Source organism: Helianthus annuus, chromosome 10, assembly GCF_002127325.2.
Source record: "Helianthus annuus cultivar XRQ/B chromosome 10, HanXRQr2.0-SUNRISE, whole genome shotgun sequence".
Taxonomy (NCBI): domain Eukaryota; kingdom Viridiplantae; phylum Streptophyta; class Magnoliopsida; order Asterales; family Asteraceae; genus Helianthus; species Helianthus annuus.
Window position 1 is genome coordinate 13,787,375 of NC_035442.2, and position 24,351 is coordinate 13,811,725.

General features: G+C 37.1%; 3 protein-coding genes across 3 annotated transcripts; 1 reads left to right on the forward strand and 2 right to left on the reverse strand.

The window, feature by feature from the left end:
* Positions 1–313: 313 nt before the first annotated feature.
* Positions 314–794, reverse strand: LOC110880608. Its single transcript, XM_022129103.1, has 2 exons — positions 686–794; positions 314–633 (listed from the first exon to the last, which is right to left on the reverse strand). The coding sequence occupies exons 1-2, from the start codon at positions 792–794 to the stop codon at positions 314–316; spliced, it is 429 nt and encodes a 142-aa protein (XP_021984795.1).
* A 2,084-nt stretch (positions 795–2,878) lies between these two features.
* On the reverse strand, positions 2,879–4,818 carry LOC110880609. The gene is made up of 3 exons (XM_022129104.1): positions 4,743–4,818; positions 3,795–4,066; positions 2,879–3,175 (listed from the first exon to the last, which is right to left on the reverse strand). The coding sequence occupies exons 1-3, from the start codon at positions 4,816–4,818 to the stop codon at positions 2,879–2,881; spliced, it is 645 nt and encodes a 214-aa protein (XP_021984796.1).
* A 705-nt stretch (positions 4,819–5,523) lies between these two features.
* LOC110884048 (F-box/LRR-repeat protein 17) lies at positions 5,524–10,712 on the forward strand. The gene is made up of 10 exons (XM_022131719.2): positions 5,524–6,270; positions 6,507–6,608; positions 7,848–7,992; positions 8,096–8,280; positions 8,805–8,909; positions 9,036–9,133; positions 9,221–9,435; positions 9,512–9,664; positions 10,191–10,289; positions 10,438–10,712. The coding sequence occupies exons 1-10, from the start codon at positions 5,615–5,617 to the stop codon at positions 10,501–10,503; spliced, it is 1,824 nt and encodes a 607-aa protein (XP_021987411.1). The 5' UTR covers positions 5,524–5,614; the 3' UTR covers positions 10,504–10,712.
* The last annotated feature ends 13,639 nt before the right edge of the window (positions 10,713–24,351 follow it).

Consider the following 24,351-nt stretch of genomic DNA (forward strand, 5'->3'; position numbering starts at 1 on the left):
TTACAAGGCTTCGGGCACGTCAAAGGGTCACTCAGAGGTATAATTAAACATGTTGACACAGTTAACCCCCGCAGCTTGTAATCTCTCACTTTCTTCCGCGTTTCGCTTCCGTACGATCCATGATTTATTCGTTTTAAGGTACGAGCATCTTTTAGGGTTACTATACAGTATACTTACCCTTGTTTGACATTTATAACCCTCGAATTTACATACTTTCAAGGTTTGTCAATATTAGTCCTTTATTAAATATTAAATGCCACGTGTAAACTCAAGACACGTGTCAATACATTATTGGACTCAAAATTTCGAGGTGTTACACCGTAAGACCAAGATACTTAAACGGAAGGGAGTCAAACCTACAACCCATAAGCTCCGCCATCTCTATCACCTCTGCATTGCTAACCCCCACCCCATAAAGGCAAGACTTTCCGATATTAATCCGAAGGCCAAAACAAGCATAAAAACATCTAAGGATTCTAACAACGTTCAAAACGTTTCCTTTGGACCACTCTCCAAGAATCATTGCATCATCCGCATACAAAGGGTGGGAAAGGGTAGGGCCGTCATTAGGGAGAGCAATGCCACTAAGGGCACCCATCTCACAAGCCTTGTCGAATATACACGAAAGAGCTTCTATAGCAATAATAAAAAGAAACAGGCGAAATAGGGTCGCCTTGTCTCATACCTTTGTTGCAACTAAACTCAAAATTTGGCGAACCATTAACAAGAACCGAAACCCGAGCCGACGAAAGAATCCCTGAAATCCAACTACACCACTTAGGCGGAAACCCCATTTGCTCAAAAACACTAACTGTCACACCCCCAAAATCCACCATGCGGAGTATCACCGCTTGGAGGCGTGACATGACCAGGATCAAGCCACCAGTCATATTTAATAAGTAAATAAAATCAACCACAATAAGTAAGTTCGAATTAAACAGCGGAAGCATTAAAAGTAAAACCCAAAATATAAGTCCATAGTTCATAAGTTTAAAGTCCAAATCGTAAGTTTAATAAGTTCATAAGGATTTAAATATTAAACACGGAACATAACAGTCCGTATCCCACAACAACTCCTTCCTCGTGCAAGCTCCAAGCATTTAACGACCTGTAAGGCATGTAACAACGAGTCAACAACAAAGTTGAGTGAGTTCACATTTGGTTGTTTAGTTTTAAGTTGTTTCTGAAAACGTGGTTTGTCTTTCGTTGGCGTAGTTGCCGTGGGGGTTACCCCGTAGTTGAAATCATGATTAACTAGTTCATTCTTTATTACCCAAACCAAATTCATGATCAGTGGGGGCTTCCCCATGTGAACCATTAGACCGTTACCATATCGACTACTAACGCAAATAAGTTGTGCCCTACATCAGTGTCTATCATCACTGACAGTTTGCCATAATCCATTAGTACACGCCCGTCCGACTGGCACGGTGTGAGGTTTGTTAAACCTAATAGCGCTATTAACTAATGACCCGCTCGCCATTCGGCGATTAAGTCGATATAAATTGAGGGACTTCATGATAGAGTTTTGTCTAGTAAGTTTAAAGTTGTTGTCCTACCCAAGGAGGACGAACGTACGTAGTTCTACCAAAGGAGAATACGCAGGATTAATATTGGCATCCTACCTATGGAGGATGGCCGTACATATCCTACCCAAGGAGGATATGTAGATTCCGTTTTAAATTCTTTAACACATTCCCAACCACCGGGAATCCCATGCCTTAGAAAGTGTGTGAACTCACCTCGGTTTGCTCAGTTAGATTCTCAAATATAGCTAACAGTCAAGGTCGGTCAATCGCGTCCTAATATGATTACCAGTTAGTCATTTAGTGGTTTTCAAATAGAGCAAGTTCCTACACGTATCTATCACATAACATGCATTACTTTAACGGTTTATGCCCATATAAACTCCCCATCTATTCCCGTTCACAAATAAACATACGACATTGCACATAACACTTTTATTGACATATAACATGTTAGATCATTCACAGATAACATACTCGACATTTAGACACGCAAATTACTACTTATGTCATTTCAACTTAAATATCCAAAACTGGGCTGTTTTCGAGCATTTTAATAAAATAGTTATCTTATTTCAAAAATTCCCAACTTTTTACCGAAGGTGCTAAACGATCCAAATATTATTGTGTAAAAATCTCGGGATCCAATTCATCACCAATATTTTATAAAAACTCATTTTTCGGACTGCAATCAGATTCATTACTTTCTGACTGCAGTCCACGGAATAATTCATTAAAAATTCATTGTAAGTCAGATTGACGAAATTCTAGTGGGACAATTACTACGACATCAGTGTCCATCTACGGTACCAATTCCATGATCTATATCTACCCAGGTTTCAAGTTATGACTAAAAATATAACACCCATTTACTGCTGTAAAAACTCAGCTTTAGCTGCTGTTACAAATCGGGTCTTTAAAAATAGTAAACGAAGTCCAAAAATTATGATTCCAGTGCCATTAGAACCGTATTTCATAATACATAAATCTAGACTTCAGAAAATACATTTTTCATTAAGTTACAGTCTGGTTACAGCCAACTGAAGTTGGCTGTAAACACCAACCAACTTTCTGTTTTAGTTCCCTACCTTCTAACGCATGTTCGATTGATTCTGTTAACATGTTTAGTGATCACAACAACCTCAAACATCAATATTAACCAGCAAATTATCAGGAAATCAACAAGAATCATAACAACATCATATTGACATCACTTCATCACTAGACTAGTTTATGTTCAAGACTTGTTTAAGGTTCTTTAGAGTTTCTTATCAATTTGATCACTACACATCTTTAACCACCTAAACAAGATGTAAGAAGCAAAGATCTAAGTTCTTACCACTAGTTCAAGACTAGGGAAGTTCGAATGAAGAAATGTGGCGGTTAATAGCGCTTGCAAGAGGTCCTTCAATTTCCGAGAACACTAAGCTTCGTTGTGCACCTTCTAACACCTTTGTATGCTTGTAGAATGCTTGGAAGTGATCAAGTGGTGGTGGTGGTGGTGCTACTAGGGGCGGCCGAACAAGGGGGAAGAAGGGAGTTTTTGTGGTGTGTTGTTGAAGTGTGGATGAAGAAGTGATGGACTCATGGTTTATATAGAAGTCTTCCAACATTTCTAAATCTAATGGGTAATGTATTTGGTATCTAGACTACAAACCAACTTATTTAATCAAAAGAAGTCGCCATGTGGATCCTTGTGTTGGTAACCGTAAGGGGGGGGGGTGCTTGGTTGGGTTGTAATGGATGATTAGTGATCTTGGTTGGAAATCAAAGGTTTAGTTAGTGTCTTATGGTGTGTTGTGTAATGTATAGTGTGTTAGGGTGTTCGGGGACCCTAACTAGCTTCGAAAAATAAAAACAATGCTTCTAGCATTATTTTGGTGTTCCGGGTAAAGTCCGGTTGTTCAGTTCGGTGTTGTTCCGTTAAAGTGCTTAATTAATCCGTAAAGTTTCCTACATATATATTTTTGTAACGTTTTTACTTTTCAACACTCAGGAAAGCACACGGGACTATTTAGTAACTTTTCTGTATACTACTAGTATGTTAACAAGCACATGTAAGTATAACACAGTAATCAGAGAGTAGTTAAGTAATTCCACACAGTCGTCAAGCACTTTAATTTTTATTATTAAGTTGTACGGAATACATGGAATTACGAGGGTTGTCACACTAACAACAAATCCCCAATTAATATTATCGTATGCCTTTTCAAAGTCTATCTTAAGGAAAAAAGCCGAAGACTTTCGACTTTTTAACCAAGAAAAAACCTCGTTGATCATGAGAGGGCCATCGAGAATGAAGCTACCGCTCAAGAAAGCTGACTGGGAGAACGAAACGACCGATCCAGTAACCTTTTTAAGCCGCAAAGCAAGCACCTTCGAAATAACTTTGTTAACCATGCCAATGAGACTAATAGGTCGGTAATCGCCGAGATTTGCCGGATCTTTGACCTTGGGAATAAGAGCAATAAAAGCGGAACCACACCCGCGATTAAGAGTCCCAGAGTCATAGAAATAGTCCATAATCTTCCCAAAATCGTCTTCAAAGAGAGACCAAAAATGCTTTAAGAAACGAAAATTGAAACCGTCTGGCCATGGGGCCCGATCGTCCCCACAACTAAAAACAGCCGATTTAATTTCCTCTTTACTAAATCGCTTCAACAAACTCGTCGCCTCAACATCATTAACTTTTTGATATTCGGAATAACTAACGAAGGTCTTAGCGGATATTGCTCAAGAAATTTAGACCTAAAGAAATTGAAAACCTCCTTTTTGATACGAGCCGGCTTAGTAACCCACTCCCCAAGTTCAACACATGCCAATACCACCACCCAACCACCCATGTATGCTGACAATGCACGATTAGTAATCTGTATGGACATCTAGCCCCACATGGCGAAATGGTCCTATACCACAAGGTAACCAAGCTTAAACCCAAACTGTCAATCAACGACCTCCGGCTAACACAAATGGTCGTGCTTGCTATAAATGTGGTGATCCAAATCACCTTAGCTCACAATGTCCTCACAACATTCAAGCCTAAGTGCAAATGCCCCGTGGTCGTACATTCAACATCAATGCAACACAAGCTCAAAACAACAATAATGTGGTAAACGGTACGTTCCTTGTAAATTAACTTTATGCTTCTATCATTTTTGATACTGGTGCGGATAAAAGCCTTGTTTCTGAGAATTTTGAACCTTTGCTTAAATGTACATGATCTAAACTTCTGAAATCCTTCACCGTTGAAGTCGTTAACGGAAAATCTATCACCGTTGATCCCATACTTCATAATTGTGTCCTTAACCTTAATGAATACGAATTCCTGATCAAACTCATACCCATGCAATTGGGTAGCTTTGGTATCATAGTAGGCATGGATTAGCTTGCAAGATTCCGTGCCGAAGTCGTTTGCTTTGAGAAATTTATTCACATTCCTCTTCCTTCCGGTGACATTTTGCAAATCCACGGTGAGAAACCCTCAAAAGGGCTCAAACTCGTGTCTTGCACTCAGTATGCTCACCAACGTATTTTTGTATTGACAGATATTTTATACATGTTGCAGGAAATGTTTGATAATGCTATCACAATAAATTACTTAGAATGGATTTAGATAATCACCTAGTTTACTTATGCAAATTGATGTTTTTATTTATGAAATTTACGTTTGTCGTCCTTCCTTTTTGAACGATGTAATTTGTCATTCCAAAAATCGGAAATAAAATTTTGATCCTTAATACATATCGCAACTTAGTGTTATGACTGAGTAATATATTACGTCTCGCCTCGATCAGTTAGGGTGTAATATTTATATCATCATTTGTTTGGTGACAGAATTTCATCACTATAGATGCCACAAGCCCAAACACATGAACAAGAACAATAAAAAAAAAGAGAAAGCGACATCACGTGCTTTTTACAAATTTGTTACTCAACTGGAGCCAAAAAACGCTCCTCCAAAAAATCAAAACAAAGGCGCCAACTATCTCCCGCCCCACCTTTCTATTTCTTCCCCATTTCTATTCACTCTCCCACCTCTCTCTCTCTCTCTCTCTCTCCACTTTCTCTCTCTAAAACCCTAACCAATCATGCACCACCACCTCCCTCACCCCGTCACCTCCACCACCGCCTCCTTCTCTGACGCTCTCCTTTCCAAAAAAGGAAAGCGCCGCGGCAGCTACAACTGCGGCCGTTGCGGTCTTCCTAAAAAAGGCCACATCTGCCACCTTCCACCACCACCGGTCACCGATTCTATTTCCTCCGCCGTAACTCCGGCCGATTCGTCGACATCATCCGCCATCACCGCTGCCGTACCGGTTCCAGTTTCAGTTTCAGTTTCAGGTTCGGATTCTCCGATTTGTTCAATTCGTACGGACCGGAAGTGTTCGAAGCTCCGGCGAGCGTTGTCGTTTGATGATATGGATGTTCGTGAGGAGGTTATGGATGTTTGTGATGAAGTTATGGATGATGACGATGAAATTGAGGAGGAGGAGGAGGTGGTGGATTTTGGATGTGGAAAGATGCCGGTGAGTTGTATGTGGGAGGTGATGCGGAGGTTGCCGCCGGCGGCGTTGTTGACGGCGGCGAAGGTGTGTACGGGGTGGAGAGATGTGACGAAGCAGCTTTGGAAGGCTGCTGAAGAGGTGAGACTTAGGATTCCGGCGAAGGTTCAGGTTGGATTTGTTGGATCGGTTTTGCAGAAATGTTGTTCTGCGCTTGTTAGACTCTCACTTACGGTGGAAAGGTTAGGTTTTAGATCTAGGGTTTTGTTGGACTTGATTTGACTTGACTTTAGATTGACCGGTCAACGATTTTTTTGGACTAAAAAAGTAATAAGACCTAATTGTGAAATTGAACCAAGTTAACTGATATTATATGGATGATTAATTTGTTAAAAATGCATATGGTAAGCCAGCCAGTTAAAAGGAAACTGTGATTTGGTGAATTAATTTGTGTTTATGTGGTGATTTGTATTTGCAGTGATATGGATTCAACTATGCTGGCTTGCATTGCCTTTGCCTGTCCAAATCTTGAATCTCTGGAGATCAATATGTGTGAAGGCTCAGTTAATCGAATCATGGGGTATCCTTACCTACTTATACATGGTGTTATGTTTATTATACAAATTACAAAGCAAATGCATGATTATTGAGCTGGAATATTGATGACCTGATATGAAGTTAGGTTGAACCTTATCTGCATTGGCAGCATTGCATTTGGATTTCTAGATTGTAGGCTTCAGTTAAGATCTTTATCTGCATTGCATTTGGATTCCCATATTGTGTTTTCAGCCATACTTTTAAGTTTTAACCTTTAACTTTTAACTAACCATAGTTGTAAATGCGCAGCCTTAGGCCTAGGCACAAGGCGCTTAAAAAGCGAGTGCCTGATATAAGCAAGCGACATAGCATAAACATGTCATTTTTGGGGTTTTAGACGTGTTTTAGGCTTGTTTAGGGCTATTTCTAGGTCTTTTTGGATGATTCAGATCAGCTTGCCCGATATTGTAGAATTTTGTTTGAATTTCAGGAATTGCCTGAAGGTCATCGGAGTGCCTGAATGGCATCGAGGCGTTTTCCTTGCTCTTTGCCTCGCCAAAGGGCCTAGGTGCACACCCGAAGGGCTTTTGACAACATAGCTTTTAAAACTTCTGCTTAGGTCTTTGGTAGACTTCTTTACATGTGTTTTCGATAGCACAATAAATCACATTCTGTATTCTATAGCAATCTGTTTTTATATTTATTTAACACACTCACACACACATGGATCCATATATATCATGAGTTTTTGTTCTTATTTGTTTCATATATCCATATATATCATGAGTTTTAGGCATATGTATGTAATTTTTTAATTGTTTCAACATCAGGTTTGTTATCAGATTCTCTATATGGTTGGTTTGTGTTGCTTGATTATGCTAATTCTACATCTGAATAAGCAAATTTTGAGTGATAAATATGTAATGTTTTGTAGTTTTATAAAATTCATGATCACATTGATATATATGTAAAATGTTGTAGTTTTTTAAAACATTAGTTGTTGCAACCAAATTTGATTTTATAGTCCACACCATTTTAATAGTTTTATTTGTAACTTGTTTTCTGAATCAATAAAGTTTTTATGGTATCAACGATTCAACGTTAAAAACATTTGTTTTGTTATTGGTATGCAATTCTAAGTGCATACTTGTAAAAAAGCATAATGAGTTATTGATAATTAATAAAGGCATCTATGATCCATCTACTATCCATGTGGTTTCGTGTTATAGTTGATCAATGAAAAACCATTATCTGCCTCTAAGTTTGAGTTTGTTTATTTTAGGGATGAATTGAGTCGTTTCGTTGCGGATAAACGTTGTCTCACAACTCTTAAAATGGAGGGGTGTTCAAACCTTGGATCGTTTGTTCTCTGCTCTAACATACTCTCCACTCTCTGGCTTTCAGATCTTCATTCACTTTCAAAGATGGTATACATCTTTAAAGGCGTTTTAATTATGCTTCATCATGGTTAATGTATAATCTTGTAATTATGTTTGGTGCTTACATTTACTTCCTTCTTATCTTAATTAGGTTTTTAATACCCCCAATTTAAATGAGATATCTCTTGATTTTTCTCGCCAAGAGAACGATAGCACTGATCTTACTTCAATGATGGATGGTCTCGGAAGAACCTGCCCTAGATTACAAAATATTCACATTGCTTCACTTCATCTTTCCCATTCCGTTGTTCTTTCTCTCACTGCTGCAAATTTAAGGTATCCCGAGTGGCATTTTTATTGTATTTGTGGCATTTGTGATGTGAATCATCCTTATGGAATATTTAACTGGCATACTTTGCTTGCATTTGTAACAAAAAAACTTCATGGAATGTTTCAGTAGGGATACTAAACGGTCGTGTTCGCGGGTTGGCGGGTTCAACCTGACTCAAACCTGAATATTTTAGACGAACCCTGATGACCCGAACCTGAAAACCGTGTCATACGTATGAACCCGAACACGACCCGAATATTTGTGGGTTGACCCGTATACGACCCGTTCAACCCGAATTTTTATTTTTTTTTCTGCAATATAATATATTAAAATTAAAATCTACTTAAAAACACAAATGTATATAATACAATAACATTTAAATTATAAAATCTTATGTCAATTTCTCTTTTTTAAGTTATTGTAAAAAATATAATATAAATGGGCTAAACGGGTCAACCTGGTATTAGAAATTCTCACCCCTGTGTTTCCGTGTTTTATTTAAATATTTGCCCTGTTGATTACATTGTAGGGGCTTGCGCATGCTATCACTTGTACTTGGATCAGAAATAACAGACGCATCAGTTGTAGCAATTTCCAAATGCTACTCAAATCTGGAATTACTTGATCTCAGTGGGTAAGTTATACTTATTTTACTTTGTATCATGGTTGTTTTTTTTTTGTAATCTATGCTTGTGCTGTTTTTATACCGTGGTAAATCACTATTCATATTTCATTCATTAATGGTGCTCATTAATTGCAGGTCTAGCATAAGTGACAGTGGTCTCGGGATGATATGCAATGTGTACCCTGAGACTCTAACAAGACTCCTTGTTGCTCTATGTCCCAACATTACATCAAGTAATTTTAAAATCCATAATCTAAAACATATGTTAGTTATAATTTAAATTGATAACAACTAACATTTTCTTCTTTTATTAATGACAGGTGGTATCCAGTTTGCCACCACACAATTACCTCTTTTGGAACTCATGGATTGCGGGATGACAATATGTGATTCAGAAGCACAACATCCAACCTCCGAAGACGATTCAGATCTACATACATCACCAAACAGCAAGCTGCATCTTACACGTCAGAAGTTGTTTATAAAACATGCTCGATTGAAAAGGCTAAGCCTTTGGGGTTGCTCCAGTCTTGATGTAAGCTTCTAAATTATCTTTTCAATTGAAATCTACATCTTAATTTATAACTTTTCTGATTATTTGATTTTTCCAGTCTTTGTATGTAAGCTGCCCGAATCTCAATGATCTGAACCTCAACTCCTGTACAAATTTAAGTCCAGAAAAATTAGCTCTTCAATGCCCTAAGCTGGAGAATGTGCATGCTGTTGGCTGTGAAGATGTATTAATCCAAGCAGTTCAAACTCAGGTGAACCAATCTTTATGCTTCTTATTTAAACATATTATGGATTAAATTTTTATTTTATAGAGTAAACTGCCATTTTGGTCCCTGTGGTTTGGTCAATTTTGCCACTTTAGTCCAAAACTAACTTTTTACATCTGGGTCCCTGTGGTTTCAGTTTTATTGCCATTTTGGTCCAAAAATGAAATCAGGTCATATTTGTCTTATAAAATCCTGTTATTTTGTCATTTTCTGCAGGGGCAAAATGATCATTTCTTTTTTATAAATAAATACCATATTTTATAAGACAAATATGACCTGATTTGCCCCTGAGGAAAATGACAAAATTGCAAGATTTTATAAGACAAGTATGACCTGATTTCATTTTTGGACCAAAATGGCAATAAAACTGAAACCACAGGGACCCAGATGCAAAAGGTTTGACTTTTGGACTAAAGCGGCAAAAGTAACCAAACATCAGGGACCAAAATGGCAGTTTACTCTATTTTATATATATTTCTTAGAGTTAAAATCATTGTGGATTTGTTTTCAGGTTTCTGAGGACTATGCTTCTTTAGAGAATCGTTATTCTTGTAAAAGGATGGCTGATGGTTCAAAGAGAGTTGGAATTCCATTTTCCTTTAGCCAACAGGTAAGCTGCAAAATAAATAAATAAATAAACAACTGGCTAATTGACAATTTTGTATAAGCAATCCCAAACACATCATAATAAGCAGAAAAGCATATGGTTTAAAAACGTGTATTGTGATTTATATATTAATTTTCAATTGTTTTTGCAGTTGCCGGATTATGACAAAACCAGTTGGAAGATTCAAAAGCGAAGGTGCACAGTGGTAGTTGAATAAGGAGGTTAGATTAATTGCTGTAGAACCTAACCTGTGTGTAGTAGATTATTCATTCATGGGTGGATAGGTTTAAATGTATGTTATAAATTTCCACCATTTCTCCAAATCACCTGTTGTGAAGCTGGCTGTTTGTAGGCTAAAAAACTCTTTACATTTACAATAAAAATGAAACTCTGGTACACAAAGTGTATGCTAGTATGTTTATAATATTTATACTTGCATTTGCTTTCGGTTTAAATGTCTTTTGATTTGACTAAGCCTTAAAAACATACAAGAGAGGGTTGGTCACAACTCACAAGTCATACATTTAGAGAGGTGGTTCTGGGAGAGGCGGAGGTGCTAGTTGATGGCATGATAATTATGGGTGGTGCTCACTCATTTTGGGTGGAAGAGTTGGAATGGGTATATGATTATACCTTTAGTCAACTACAACTAGTAGGCATAAGAATTGGGGAGGGGTCTTATCCTGCAATGGCAAACGCTCCATTAACAAACCCCAATCTAACACAAGAAGTCCCAACTTGGGCTGAATATTACGAAACTCACTCTAGAGTGGAATTACATAGTAAAATCAGACGGGAAAATGTGTTGTCCAACACTCAAAAGCCCACCTCATCTAAACTCAAACCATAGGTTGGACGGTCATGATAGTGGTCGTTCTGTCTTGTCGCCCGAATCATTATCGGATGATTGGGATTAATTTAATTTTTGAAAATGTATTAATTTAATTTTATCAATGTAATAATTATTTATAAGTTAATTTATTTCTAATAAAAAAGGAAGATGGAAGTGGTGACACCAAACTGGGTAGTTTAGGGTGGTGGATGGACTGAGGGTAACGATTAGAGGATGTTAAGGTAGCAGAAGTTCCCAGTAGAACTCTTCCCACGTCAGGTATGACTCAAACTCGAGGGCTATTCTCAAGGTTTTGTAAACGGTTCTCGATTTATGGATTGGAACATCTTGGTTTTTAGACTAAGTTAGGCAATGTGATCAAAATGGCAAGAAAAAGGAAAAGTCAGGGACCCAGAGGAGGAAAAAAAATAATTTGGACTAAAATGACAATTTGGACAAAAACTCAGGGACTAAAATGACAATTTACTCTAATCTAGAACCGTCTGATCCAAGTCAAATCAACTCGTTCAGCTAGGGTTAAGAGTAACATGGTTTGGTTTACGGTTTGAAAAACTAGTTTTGATGGAAGTTGGAATATGCCTTATACACTAAACCAACTAGATATTAACACACACACATATATATATATATATATATATTGCCAAATAGTCAGCCCATAGACGTTTTGACATCTCATCAACCACAACCGTTAAGTGAGATAGCGGTTCTTTATCCCTCGGCACACCATCGCACCACATCATGTCGACGTGGAGATAACGCCCAATCAACATGCACATCCGCTATCTCGATAGTGGATCACCTATTTTCACAAATGCTTTCAAGAAACCATGCAACAAACTCTAACCCCACCAAAACCAAAAAAAAGGAAGTCTTCCTCTAGAAGAGTAGGAGTTTGGAAATATGATATTTTTAAAGGTCATTCTTCAAAATATACATTATACATGAACCGACCAGTCTAAATAAATGTATGCCTCTACATTGACATTCACATGTTAATGTCTCACAAAAACTAATTTAAAAATAAAATTCAACGTCATTTCGTATTTCTCATGTCCATACGTTACATACAAAGCATAGAAAGCATGCATTTATTATGCACTAATAAGACGATCCATTGTATGTAATATGAGATAATCTAACTACTATATTAAACGAAACTAATTTTTGAATACGTGAATGACTCATTTAAGATATCCTTAAATTTATATTTATCTAAATAAATAAATAATAAATTAATATTAAATCTTATCATACTTTAATAAAATATTAACCTCAAATCTAAATTGTTAATTGAATATATTTTTAAAACAAATACCTCTCTTATCTACTTATCTTATATTAAATATATAAATAATAAATTAATATTAAATATTATCCTAATTTATTAAAATCTCTTATTTACTTATCTTATATTAAATATATAAATTAATATTAAATGTTATCCTAATTTATTAAAATCATAACTTTTTTTTTTGTTATTTGGTATACAAAGTTAGGTTTATTCAACTCGAGTAAAACGTGAGGTTTTTAAGGATATAATTTTTTTTATTATTTGGTAGATTTTTCAACCTGACTATAAACGAGTTTTTTTAAAGATACGACGTTTTTAGTATTTAATATACAAAATTACATTTATTTAGGATATATATATTTTTTATTATTTGGTAGATTTTTCAACCCGACTATACACAAGGTTTTTAAAGATACGACGTTTTTAGTATTTAATATACAAAAATACATTTATTTAATCTGTCTAATACACATGGTTTTTAAAGATATAACTCTTTTTTATACCTATTCAACAAGTGTAATATACGGGGGTTTTAAGAATGTAATTTTTTATTAATTGATAGATTTATTCAACCCGATTATACACGGGTTTTTTTTAAAGATACGACGTTTTTAGTATTTAGTATACAAAATTACATTTATTTAATCGGTGTAATACACATGGTTTTCAAAAATATAACTTTTTTATTATTTGATATATAAAATTACATTTATTTAACCCGTACAATATACAAGGTTTATAAAGATATAAGTTTTTATTATTTAATATATAAAATTACATTTATTCAACCCGTGTAATATACGGGGTTCTAACCTAGTAAGCTAATAAAATAATAAATACAAGATATGGTTACATCAAACCAATTAAATACGATTGTGGCATCTCTTTTTATTTCGAGTTCTCAAATAATTCGGGATTTATATGACTTTCTTTTGAACAACTCTTTTTATTTATATAAAACTTTGTTAGAAATAACAACAATAATAATAATATAAACATGTTATACACTAACTACTACAAGGATGCTCGTGCGATGTAGCAGGAAACACAGACACTGGTAGGGTGTGCATTGTTCAGTTGGTTCGATTATTATCTTTAACCGAAACTCAAGTCATCGGTCAGTTAATCAATAGGTTTTCGATTAATCAATTAGGTTTATTTGGTTAGATTGACGGTTTTTGGTTTAATTCGTTTAATTTCGATTAATAGCCAAAACCAAACTTATGCTAAAACTTTTGCTTAGAAATACATTAAATTGAGGTATAAATACATGAAATGAGTGTATAAATACATAAAATAAAGGTATAAAATATGAAATGCATGAGATGAAGGCATAAAACCTAGAAATATATGAAAATATGAACTATTCGGTTCAACACGGTTAATTTTGGTTAAATGGTGGTACAAAAAATCAATACTAGATTATGGTTAATTTGGGGTTCGGTTAGTCGGTTTTAGTTAATTCAGTTTTGGTTGATTTTGGTTCGGTTCCGTCTGTTTTTAGTTTGGTACTGGTTAGCGATTCAATTATTCCTCACCCTTAGACACTGTTAATCACATAACATATCAATTTTCTAATTAAAAACATAACAATACTTTACTCGAATTAAAGAGAATAAAATACTTGTTTTTATGGTGTAATTTTTTCTAAAAAATATTAATGAACAAAAAAAAATTATGGCCGGTTAAAAATCGTGAAGGTGTTTAGTTTTTTATAGGGGGATAATGTGTAAATATTAACTGATTATCTATAATTTTGTTAAAAATGAGGGAATTATAGTGTAATTAAGATGAGAGGATTAAAGTGTAATCAGTGTATGAAAGACTAATTTACCCTTAAATTCGGTTATACCTTATGCATTAAAGCAAACAAAGGTTCTTAACTTTTGGGTATCTTAAAATACTCTTGTCCTTTTTTTTAAACGACAATTTTTTTTAATCTTTGTCTTCTGTGGGACTTGAACCCAAGACCTGCCCCTCCTAAACCCATGTGTTTTAAAGGCTTTGTCTTTACCAATGGACCACCACCCCATTGGTAAAACACCATTGTCTTATGTATTATATTATACTAGAGGGGTGCTCGCGCGATGCGACGAGAAACACAAACATTGCAAGGATGTGCATGCAGGTTCGATTGGTTTTGTTCCTCAACCAAACCAGAATCCGAAGTAATTGATTAGTCTATTTGTTAGGATCTGAGTTTGATACTTGTAAATATATATTGATTATCATAATAAAATTCACAAGCAGGGAGATATTATCAATAACTGTTTTCTATTAGTAATCAAAAGATTCAAATGATATACAGAATGATTCTACAATATCCCACTTAGCCCGATCACTACCAAGAACTATTCGTACAAAAGAGAATGTGCGAAGTGATAAATAGATCTCTAACATGTGAGATCATTTATACTAAGTACTAAAGCTCTGTTCGTGATAGGCTGACATTACCCTGATAGTGACATCTAACATTCCTAATAGAAAAGATTCCACAGATGTTGCAAACATCTATTCAAATCTTACATCTGTTCTAACTAGTCTGAACATTGATACAAGGTAAATACTGTTACATTGGGAAACCACTGTTGGAGCTATTCTCTCTTGCTTTGATTCCAAACATCTGTTTGGCCACACAGATGTTTGGTCTTCTTCTGCAACAACTGTGACACCTGTGTCACTTCAACCATCAAACAAACGCCAAACCAATGAAATATTGTATTTCATACTTTGGACATATATAAATATGTATATCGTTCGCACATATCAACTCTTGTTCGATTTCAAGCTCTAAATCGCTTTCTGGAGAATTATACGCAAACTGGTGCATAAAACGTACTCAGTTTAATGCGACAAATACTCTGGAACATCAACATATACTCAGCATACCATAAATAACCCTTACATAACTTAGAAATAAGTTTTGAAGGCTTTGGTATGGCAAAAACAAGTTAATTCGCTTACAGGGACTAAACTTGACAAACTGCGAAAGTATGCCAATTTGAACTGTAACAAACATTCTGGAACATGTCCATAAGTTAAACATACCATAAATATCCTTTACATAGCTTAGGAATAGGCTTTGAGGGGTTTGGTATGCTAAAACAAACTTTTGGATCATTCAGGGGCTAAAAGTGTCAAAAAGTGCACAAGTTTGCACTTTTGCGCATAACTTACGTTCTGAATACATCCGGACATCCAAAAATTTATGTAAGCATCCTTATATTATGCCTTAGTGTATGGCATGAGAAAAAATCCATTCGTCGCGCAATTTGGATCGTCTTTTGCGCTTATGCGCATTCCGTCGTAATTAACCGAACATCGCGACCGTACGGCCAAACGAACCGACATCCGGGATATTTTTTAGCACATTTTAAGTTCCCTATACTTTAACATCATTTTAGAGCTTTGAAATGAGGTTAACAGGGCTTAAACGTGTCAAACATGCATCAAATACCAAGTTTAGGGGCTGCAGGGACCAAAACTGTAAAACTGCCAAACTAGGGGCTTACGGACCGTAAGCCATAAACCATACGGTCCGTAAGGGGTCCCCAGTACAGCAGATTCATTGAACCCACTTGCAGTTGGCCTTTCGTTCGTTCAAGGGGCAATGCCCTTTCACCCAATCAAGAGCCAAGGGCCATTTCTTAGTAACCACAATAATTCGACAAGTGTACGGGCGAGATCGTGGCACGGTATTCGATAAACGATCCTAACGGTTCTACTTTTCCTATAAATACCCCCCCTTGTTTCCAAAAACCCACACAATCTGATCAAGAGCTCTAAGTTGGAACCTTTGTTTCATACCTGAGCCATTTTGGTCTAGATTAGCATTCGGGGACCCTCCGTAAGTATTCTTTCGCTCTTTTATTCGCTTTTCGAGTCCGAAAGTCAACGTTTTGTTGACTTTCTGCATTGACCAGCCTATGGTCAACACGAAGTTCATGGAACTTCATAACGTGAGCGTGATCACGATGGTTATAGTCCGTAGTGACTATACCTACTGATTACCACGTTATCTAGGCTCAGTGACGAGTCGTAGTTTCGGCCAAAATGTGCATTCTTGCATATTTTGTAACCAAACTACTCGTGAGCATCAAAGCCGTTTGCTTTGATGCCAAACCTGTTTTCTAAACTTAGTTAAGCATGTTCTAACATGCTTAGCTCATCACTTTTAGTTTAGTGCTTATATGGGGTCGTAAGGTAAGCGATCTAAACCATCGCTTATACTTTCGAACCCGACCCATTTGGTCGATCATTAGGATCCGACCAAACACATTAGGTGACCATAGCTATAACCTTCCGAGGTTATGCCTTGTGGTCACGATGTTAGGCGTTCCAAACGCGTTCTACGCGAACGACGCGTTGGGGTAGCATAAGCTACTTAAACGGGTCGTGATGGGCCGTAAGCACTTAGGTTAAGTTTCATTTTAGTATGTAGGCTTTGTTAAACCATATTACACGAGTCTCCATACTCGTTTGGTTTACGAACCCGCATACTATTCGATCCTTCTGATTTAGGTCCGGTATATTAACATAGCTACCTATTAGGTGCCGTTTGATATTCCGTGATCTAGCATTGTTTGATTATTATACAAGAACTCAAAGCAATCTCAGGTGAGTACATTGAACCCCTCTTTTACTGTTTTCCAAACTGTTTTGGGGTGAAACACATGTGCCTATCTGTTACATTCATGCTTTCCATGTTTTCACATCATATGCCTGCTATGTTGTTAGTACATTATAGTACACGCTTTCATTACATTTTATGCTATGTATGCCCATTGTGTGCGTACTTAGTGCATTGATTTACATGAACATTTCTGCTGCATATGTTTACTCAGCATATGGGCACATTGATTTACATGAACATTTCTGTTGCATATGTTTACTCAGCATATGGACACATTGATTTACATGAACATTTCTGTTGCATATGTTTACTCAGCATATGGACACATTGATTTACATGAACATTTCTGCTTCGTATGTTTACTTAGCATACTTAGTACAATTGTTTACATCACATGCCTTCATTTTGTTATGACATTTGGTTTGTTTAACATGGGACAATACATTCATTAACAATAGCTACGCCGTTCGTTAGTAGGTAGTGGTACCATAGGAATTGACAACTCCCGTTTCTGAAATCCTGGGTTTGATAGGATTGGAAGGAATGACTGAATTCGATATACATAACTTAGATAAACCTTTAATTTGTTTAAGGGTTTATCGCCACAGTCTCAAGGCTTGGATGTATGCATATTTCACAATACCGCATAAATGTTAATATCAATAGAGCATGCATTTTTCCACAGAACATAATGTTGATTTAAACCACGTTTTACTTCAACGACTTGTTTTGTGCATTTTACATATGGTTTAAGTTGATACATTTCGCTTACCATACATGATACATTTTGGGATACACATTACATGATTTACATTGAACATAAACACGTTGACATTGACATACACATTTGGTGATTTACATTGAACATAGACATTTGACATGGTTTACACAATAAACAATTGAGTTATACAAGAACAATCTTACATGGTGGATGGTTTGGGTAAATGGTTTGAGTAACGTGGAGTATGTAATATGATGCAAACATGGTGGATACGCCGCTGGTACTTCCTATATATAAATGTTTGTATAATATTACATATCTTAGCGTTATCTAAATCATTTCAATTTAGACAGATGACATTTTATACAAATAACACACTTTTCACGAGACATTGTTTTACAAACGACTTATCTTATACAAACACATTTTACATGGTTATCCGTTTAACCACACAGTGTCTTCTTATTTATACATATCATCTGATTTTATCGTTTTTCAAATGATTTACAAGACAAAGCAAATTACAAGGTTCATGACTAAACATTTTCTCAAACATAAGTCATGAATTCCGTTTTCACAAAACCAATGTATCTCACAGGCATTTTTATGCTGACGTACCTATTTTCACATGTGTTTTCAGGAGATGATGCATAGGACTTATCAAGATATACATAGGCGGACCTGTGCCTTAGTGACTTAAAACGAGACAAGAACTAGTTAATTTATGATATGTACTATTTTGTTCTTGTTTGAACAATGTAAACTTTCATGTTTGATCAATAAAACGGAACTTCAATTGCCATGGATTTGAAACAATCGATTCTGTTACAACACTACCCGACGTTTCCGCCGCGGTTGCATGTTATACGCGGTCGGGGTGTGACAGAAAAGTTGGTATCAGAGCCAATGGTTATAGGGAATTAGGTTATTAGTAATGCTTTGACCTAGTCTATAACCTTCCTAGGACCCTAACGCGAGTTCACTTGCGTTTAGTCATAAAACAATACCGTCACCTATCCTTAGGCGACGACCACAACAAGAGCATAAATTTCAAAACCGCTTTGAAAACCAATCATCTGTTCTAGGATGATTGATTACTAGGTTTTGAACCCTCTGTTATAAGGTTTTGAACCCTCTGTTATAAGGTTTTGAACCCCTTTGAATTTTCAAAACTCTCGTCAAAGTTTTGGGTCCTAAATAGTGTGAACACGTGCGAACTGGAAGAGTGAATGCCTGTACCCTGGGTTTTCTGTCTAAGGTTAGAGTGTTCGTACAAATCCACATAATCGGACCAGTCACTCTTACCTGGGAACTCTTGGGGTGAGTGTCCACTTATAGGCGAGCCTGTCTTCGCGATACACTATGAGGATCTATTTACTTTGATTCAGCCTTGGTGTTGTTTGTTTGATTCATGATTCAAACAAATGACCATCAACCGTGATTACGGTCGGTGATTGTAACATCTTATTCTTACCCAATACCATTTTATTTGTTTCCTTTCATGTTTTCCTCTTTTAGAATGCCTCCTCGACGCGAACACCAGATAGCAACTGCCGAGCTGGCAGAAATTATTGCGCAGCAGATGGCTGCTCAATTCCCAAATCTCTTTGCTCAATGGAACCAAGCCAACAACAACAACAATGGTACATGCAATTTCAAGAACTTTAACTCGGCTAAACCACTCAAGTTTAGTGGTTCTGAGGGAGCAACTAGGCTTCTTCAATGGTTCGAGAGCATCGAGAATAGCTTTCGCCACGTGCAGTGTCCGGATAATCGCAAGGTCGAGTTTTCTTCAAGTGTGTTTCAGAAGAGGGCTCTTACATGGTGGAACGGGGTAATGAGAGACCGTGGTGCAGATGTTGCTCTAGCACAAACATGGGCTGAACTGAGAGCTCTTATGATGAGGGAGTTTTGTCCTCGTCATGAACAACGAGCGTTGGAGAAGGAGTTTGATGATTTGAAACAAGATAGTGGCGAACACATGGCATATACTGATAGGTTTGAGGAGTTGAGTCTACTTTGCCCGACTATGGTCGCCCCACTCGACAAGGCTATCGAAAGGTACATCGACGGCCTGCCTGACTCGGTACAAGACATTGTCACTGGTAGCAACCCTACCACACTCCGTCAGGCCATTGAGCTATCTGCAACCTTGACTGAATTGCAGATCAGAAAGCATAAACTTTTTCGAAAGGGTGACAAGAAGCCAATCGAGGAATCAAAGACCATGGATGAACAGACTGGATCCCCTGAGAAGTCTAAGAAGCGTAAGGCTTCGCAGAATTTTGCGATTGCTGCTCAACCCAACCAAAACACCCGCAACCAACCAACTCAACCTCCTGCAAAGAAACCTTATGCCGGTACTGCACCGATATGCGACAGATGTAATGCACACCACTTAGCTCACTTACAGTGTCGTTTATGTGCATCGTGTGGGCGACTCGGTCACCTGGAAAATGCTTGTCGATTTACCCCAAACCAAGGTGGTCCAAACCAACCTCAAGTAAATCCTGCTCAAGCTCGTCTTCCACTAGGTCCTTGCTTCAACTGTGACGAAATGGGCCATTTCCGGAGAAATTGCCCAAAGACTGCTAATGCGAATCCAGCGCAAGGATGAGCATTGGACCAACTAAAAGACAATGTTGTTTAGAGATAATCAAGCCTTATGTATTATTTTCTTTTGTAGTCAAGGCCCATGAAACAGTTGTTGTTGTTTATAAATAAATCTTTTTACTTTACATTGCAATGTACAAATGTGATGTCATGTATAAACAATGTATCCTCTACAATACCGACAATCAAGGAACCGTATTCCTTGAAGAACAGACTACCCCATAATTTCTTCCATTTTATTATCTCTTGTGTTTTCCACGAATACCCAAAGTACCACTATAAATTCTTAATAGGGTACCTAAGGGTATTTCCGTATCTTCAAAAATTATTGTACCTTAATTCGAAAATTGCGTTTTTTTGAAAACGAAATCGAATTTATAGGAGATCTTTCTATCTTCATAGTTAGATTCTTGCTAATGTTTAAAGTACCGAATGAAATCCATGAAATGGATTCCTAGTGTGCTTTAAATGCATGTACGTAATCAACAAAACAAATTAACAAATTAAAGATCTAGATAAACAATTTTGTGGTTATGTGACTACGTGTTTATGCATCTTGTCTTTCCATTTATGCATTTTGTGTTTTTGTATACTCTGGATATTCGCTATCCAAATCCTCGTAGAATCTTTCGTACCTTCATATGAGGGATTCGTAGTAGGACATTCAAAAAGGTACTATCTTAAATCCTTAATGGACTTCTACGTTGTAGTTAAGTCCCTTGGATTATAAAGTACTATTCCAAAGTTTAAGGATAATATGTGTTGATATAGTTAAAGAGGCCCTCGGGTGGTCTAGTTAAAGAGATCCTATGTCGATCTAAGTTAAAGAGATTGGTTCGACAATCTAGTTGAATATGTCATGCGTTGATATAGTTAAAGAGGCCCTCGGGTGGTCTAGTTAAAGAGATCCTACGTCGATCTAAGTTAAATAGATTGGTTCGACAATCTAGTTAAAGACATCCTACGTTGATGTAGTTAAATATTTCTCTTGGGTAGTTTAGCTGAAGAGATTATTCGTTTGATTTTTTCCCATACGCATTATGAAATGAACTGTGCGGACTGTGCAAGGAAGTACGTAATTATGGAGGCCTACATAATTATGGAATTCAGTGCACAGAAACCACAGGAAGTTATGTCATGTGTTAAGGCCTACAGTGACAAGAGTAATGATACGGGAGAAGTCTTGGATTTTGACCCATGTCATTTATCCTTACACTCCCCAATTCTGATTTCAAGCACACACAAGTTTCCTATGATAACTCTTCACGGGAAACGTTCTCCTGCCCGTAGTTCGAAACTCCATGTTTTGTTACTACAAGGACTTCACTTTGTGGGTTGAAATTTTCGCTATGGATCCTAACATGGCCCAGAGTTTTACCTAAGGGTTCAATGGATTTGTCTGAAAGCGAAACCGTCACGGCTGTCTTCACAAGTTTCCTCTAAAACTAAATTTCGGGACGAAATTTCCTAAAGTAGGGGAGACTGTGACACCTATGTCACTTCAACCATCAAACAAACGCCAAACCAATGAAATATTGTATTTCATACTTTGGACATATATAAATATGTGTATCGTTCGCACATATCAACTCTTGTTCGATTTCAAGCTCTAAATCGCTTTCTGGAGAATTATACGTAAACTGGTGCATAAAACGTACTCAGTTTAATGCGACAAATACTCCGGAACATCAAAATATACTCAACATACCTTAAATAACCCTTACATAACTTAGAAATAAGTTTTGAAGGCTTTGGTATGGCAAAAACAAGTTAATTCGCTTACAGGGACTAAACTTGACAAACTGCGAAAGTATGCCAATTTGAACTGTAACAAACATTCCGGAACATGTCCATAAGTTAAACATACCATAAATATCCTTTACATAGCTTAGGAATAGGCTTTGAGGGGTTTGGTATGCTAAAACAAACTTTTGGATCATTCAGGGGCTAAAAGTGTCAAAAAGTGCACAAGTTTGCACTTTTGCGCATAACTTACGTTCTGAATACATCCGGACATCCAAAAATTTATGTAAGCATCCTTATATTATGCCTTAGTGTATGGCATGAGAAAAAATCCATTCGTCGCGCAATTTGGATCGTCTTTCGCGCTTATGCGCATTCCGTCGTAATTAACCGAACATCGCGACCGTACGGCCAAACGAACCGACATCCGGGATATTTTTTAGCACATTTTAAGTTCCTATACTTTAACATCATTTTAGAGCTTTGAAATGAGGTTAACAGGGCTTAAACGTGTCAAAAATGCATCAAATACCAAGTTTAGGGGCTGCAGGGACCAAAACTGTAAAACTGCCAAACTAGGGGCTTACGGACCGTAAGCCATAAGCCATACGGTCCGTAAGGGGTCCCCAGTACAGCAGATTCATTGAACCCACTTGCAGTTGGCCTTTCGTTCCTTCAAGGGGCAATGCCCTTTCACCCAATCAAGAGCCAAGGGCCATTTCTTAGTAACCACAATAATTCGACAAGTGTACGGGCGAGATCGTGGCACGGTATTCGATAAACGATCCTAACGGTTCTACTTTTCCTATAAATACCCCCCCTTGTTGCCAAAAACCCACACAATCTGATCAAGAGCTCTAAGTTGGAACCTTTGTTTCATACCTGAGCCATTTTGGTCTAGATTAACATTCGGGGACCCTCCGTAAGTATTCTTTCGCTCTTTTATTCGCTTTTCGAGTCTGAAAGTCAACGTTTTGTTGACTTTCTGCATTGACCAGCCTATGGTCAACACGAAGTTCATGGAACTTCATAACGTGAGCGTGATCACGATGGTTATAGTCCGTAGTGACTATACCTACTGATTACCACGTTATCTAGGCTCAGTGACGAGTCGTAGTTTCGGCCAAAATGTGCATTCTTGCATATTTTGTAACCAAACTACTCGTGAGCATCAAAGCCGTTTGCTTTGATGCCAAACCTGTTTTCTAAACTTAGTTAAGCATGTTCTAACATGCTTAGCTCATCACTTTTAGTTTAGTGCTTATATGGGGTCGTAAGGTAAGCGATCTAAACCATCGCTTATACTTTCGAACCCGACCCATTTGGTCGATCATTAGGATCCGACCAAACACATTAGGTGACCATAACTATAACCTTACGAGGTTATGCCTTGTGGTCACGATGTTAGGCGTTCCAAACGCGTTCTACGCGAACGACGCGTTGGGGTAGCATAAGCTACCTAAACGGGTCGTGATGGGCCGTAAGCACTTAGGTTAAGTTTCATTTTAGTATGTAGGCTTTGTTAAACCATATTACACGAGTCTCCATACTCGTTTGGTTTACGAACCCGCATACTATTCGATCCTTCCGATTTAGGTCCGGTATATTAACATAGCTACCTATTAGGTGCCGTTTGATATTCCGTGATCTAGCATTGTTTGATTATTATACAAGAACTCAAAGCAATCTCAGGTGAGTACATTGAACCCCTCTTTTACTGTTTTCCAAACTGTTTTGGGGTGAAACACATGTGCCTATCTGTTACATTCATGCTTTCCATGTTTTCACATCATATGCCTGCTATGTTGTTAGTACATTATAGTACACGCTTTCATTACATTTTATGCTATGTATGCCCATTGTGTGCGTACTTAGTGCATTGATTTACATGAACATTTCTGCTGCATATGTTTACTCAGCATATGGGCACATTGATTTACATGAACATTTCTGTTGCATATGTTTACTCAGCATATTGACACATTGATTTACATGAACATTTCTGTTGCATATGTCTACTCAGCATATGGACACATTGATTTACATGAACATTTCTGCTTCGTATGTTTACTTAGCATACTTAGTACAATTGTTTACATCACATGCCTTCATTTTTTTATGACATTTGGTTTGTTTAACATGGGACAATACATTCATTAACATTAGCTACGCCGTTCGTTAGTAGGTAGTGGTACCATAGGAATTGACAAC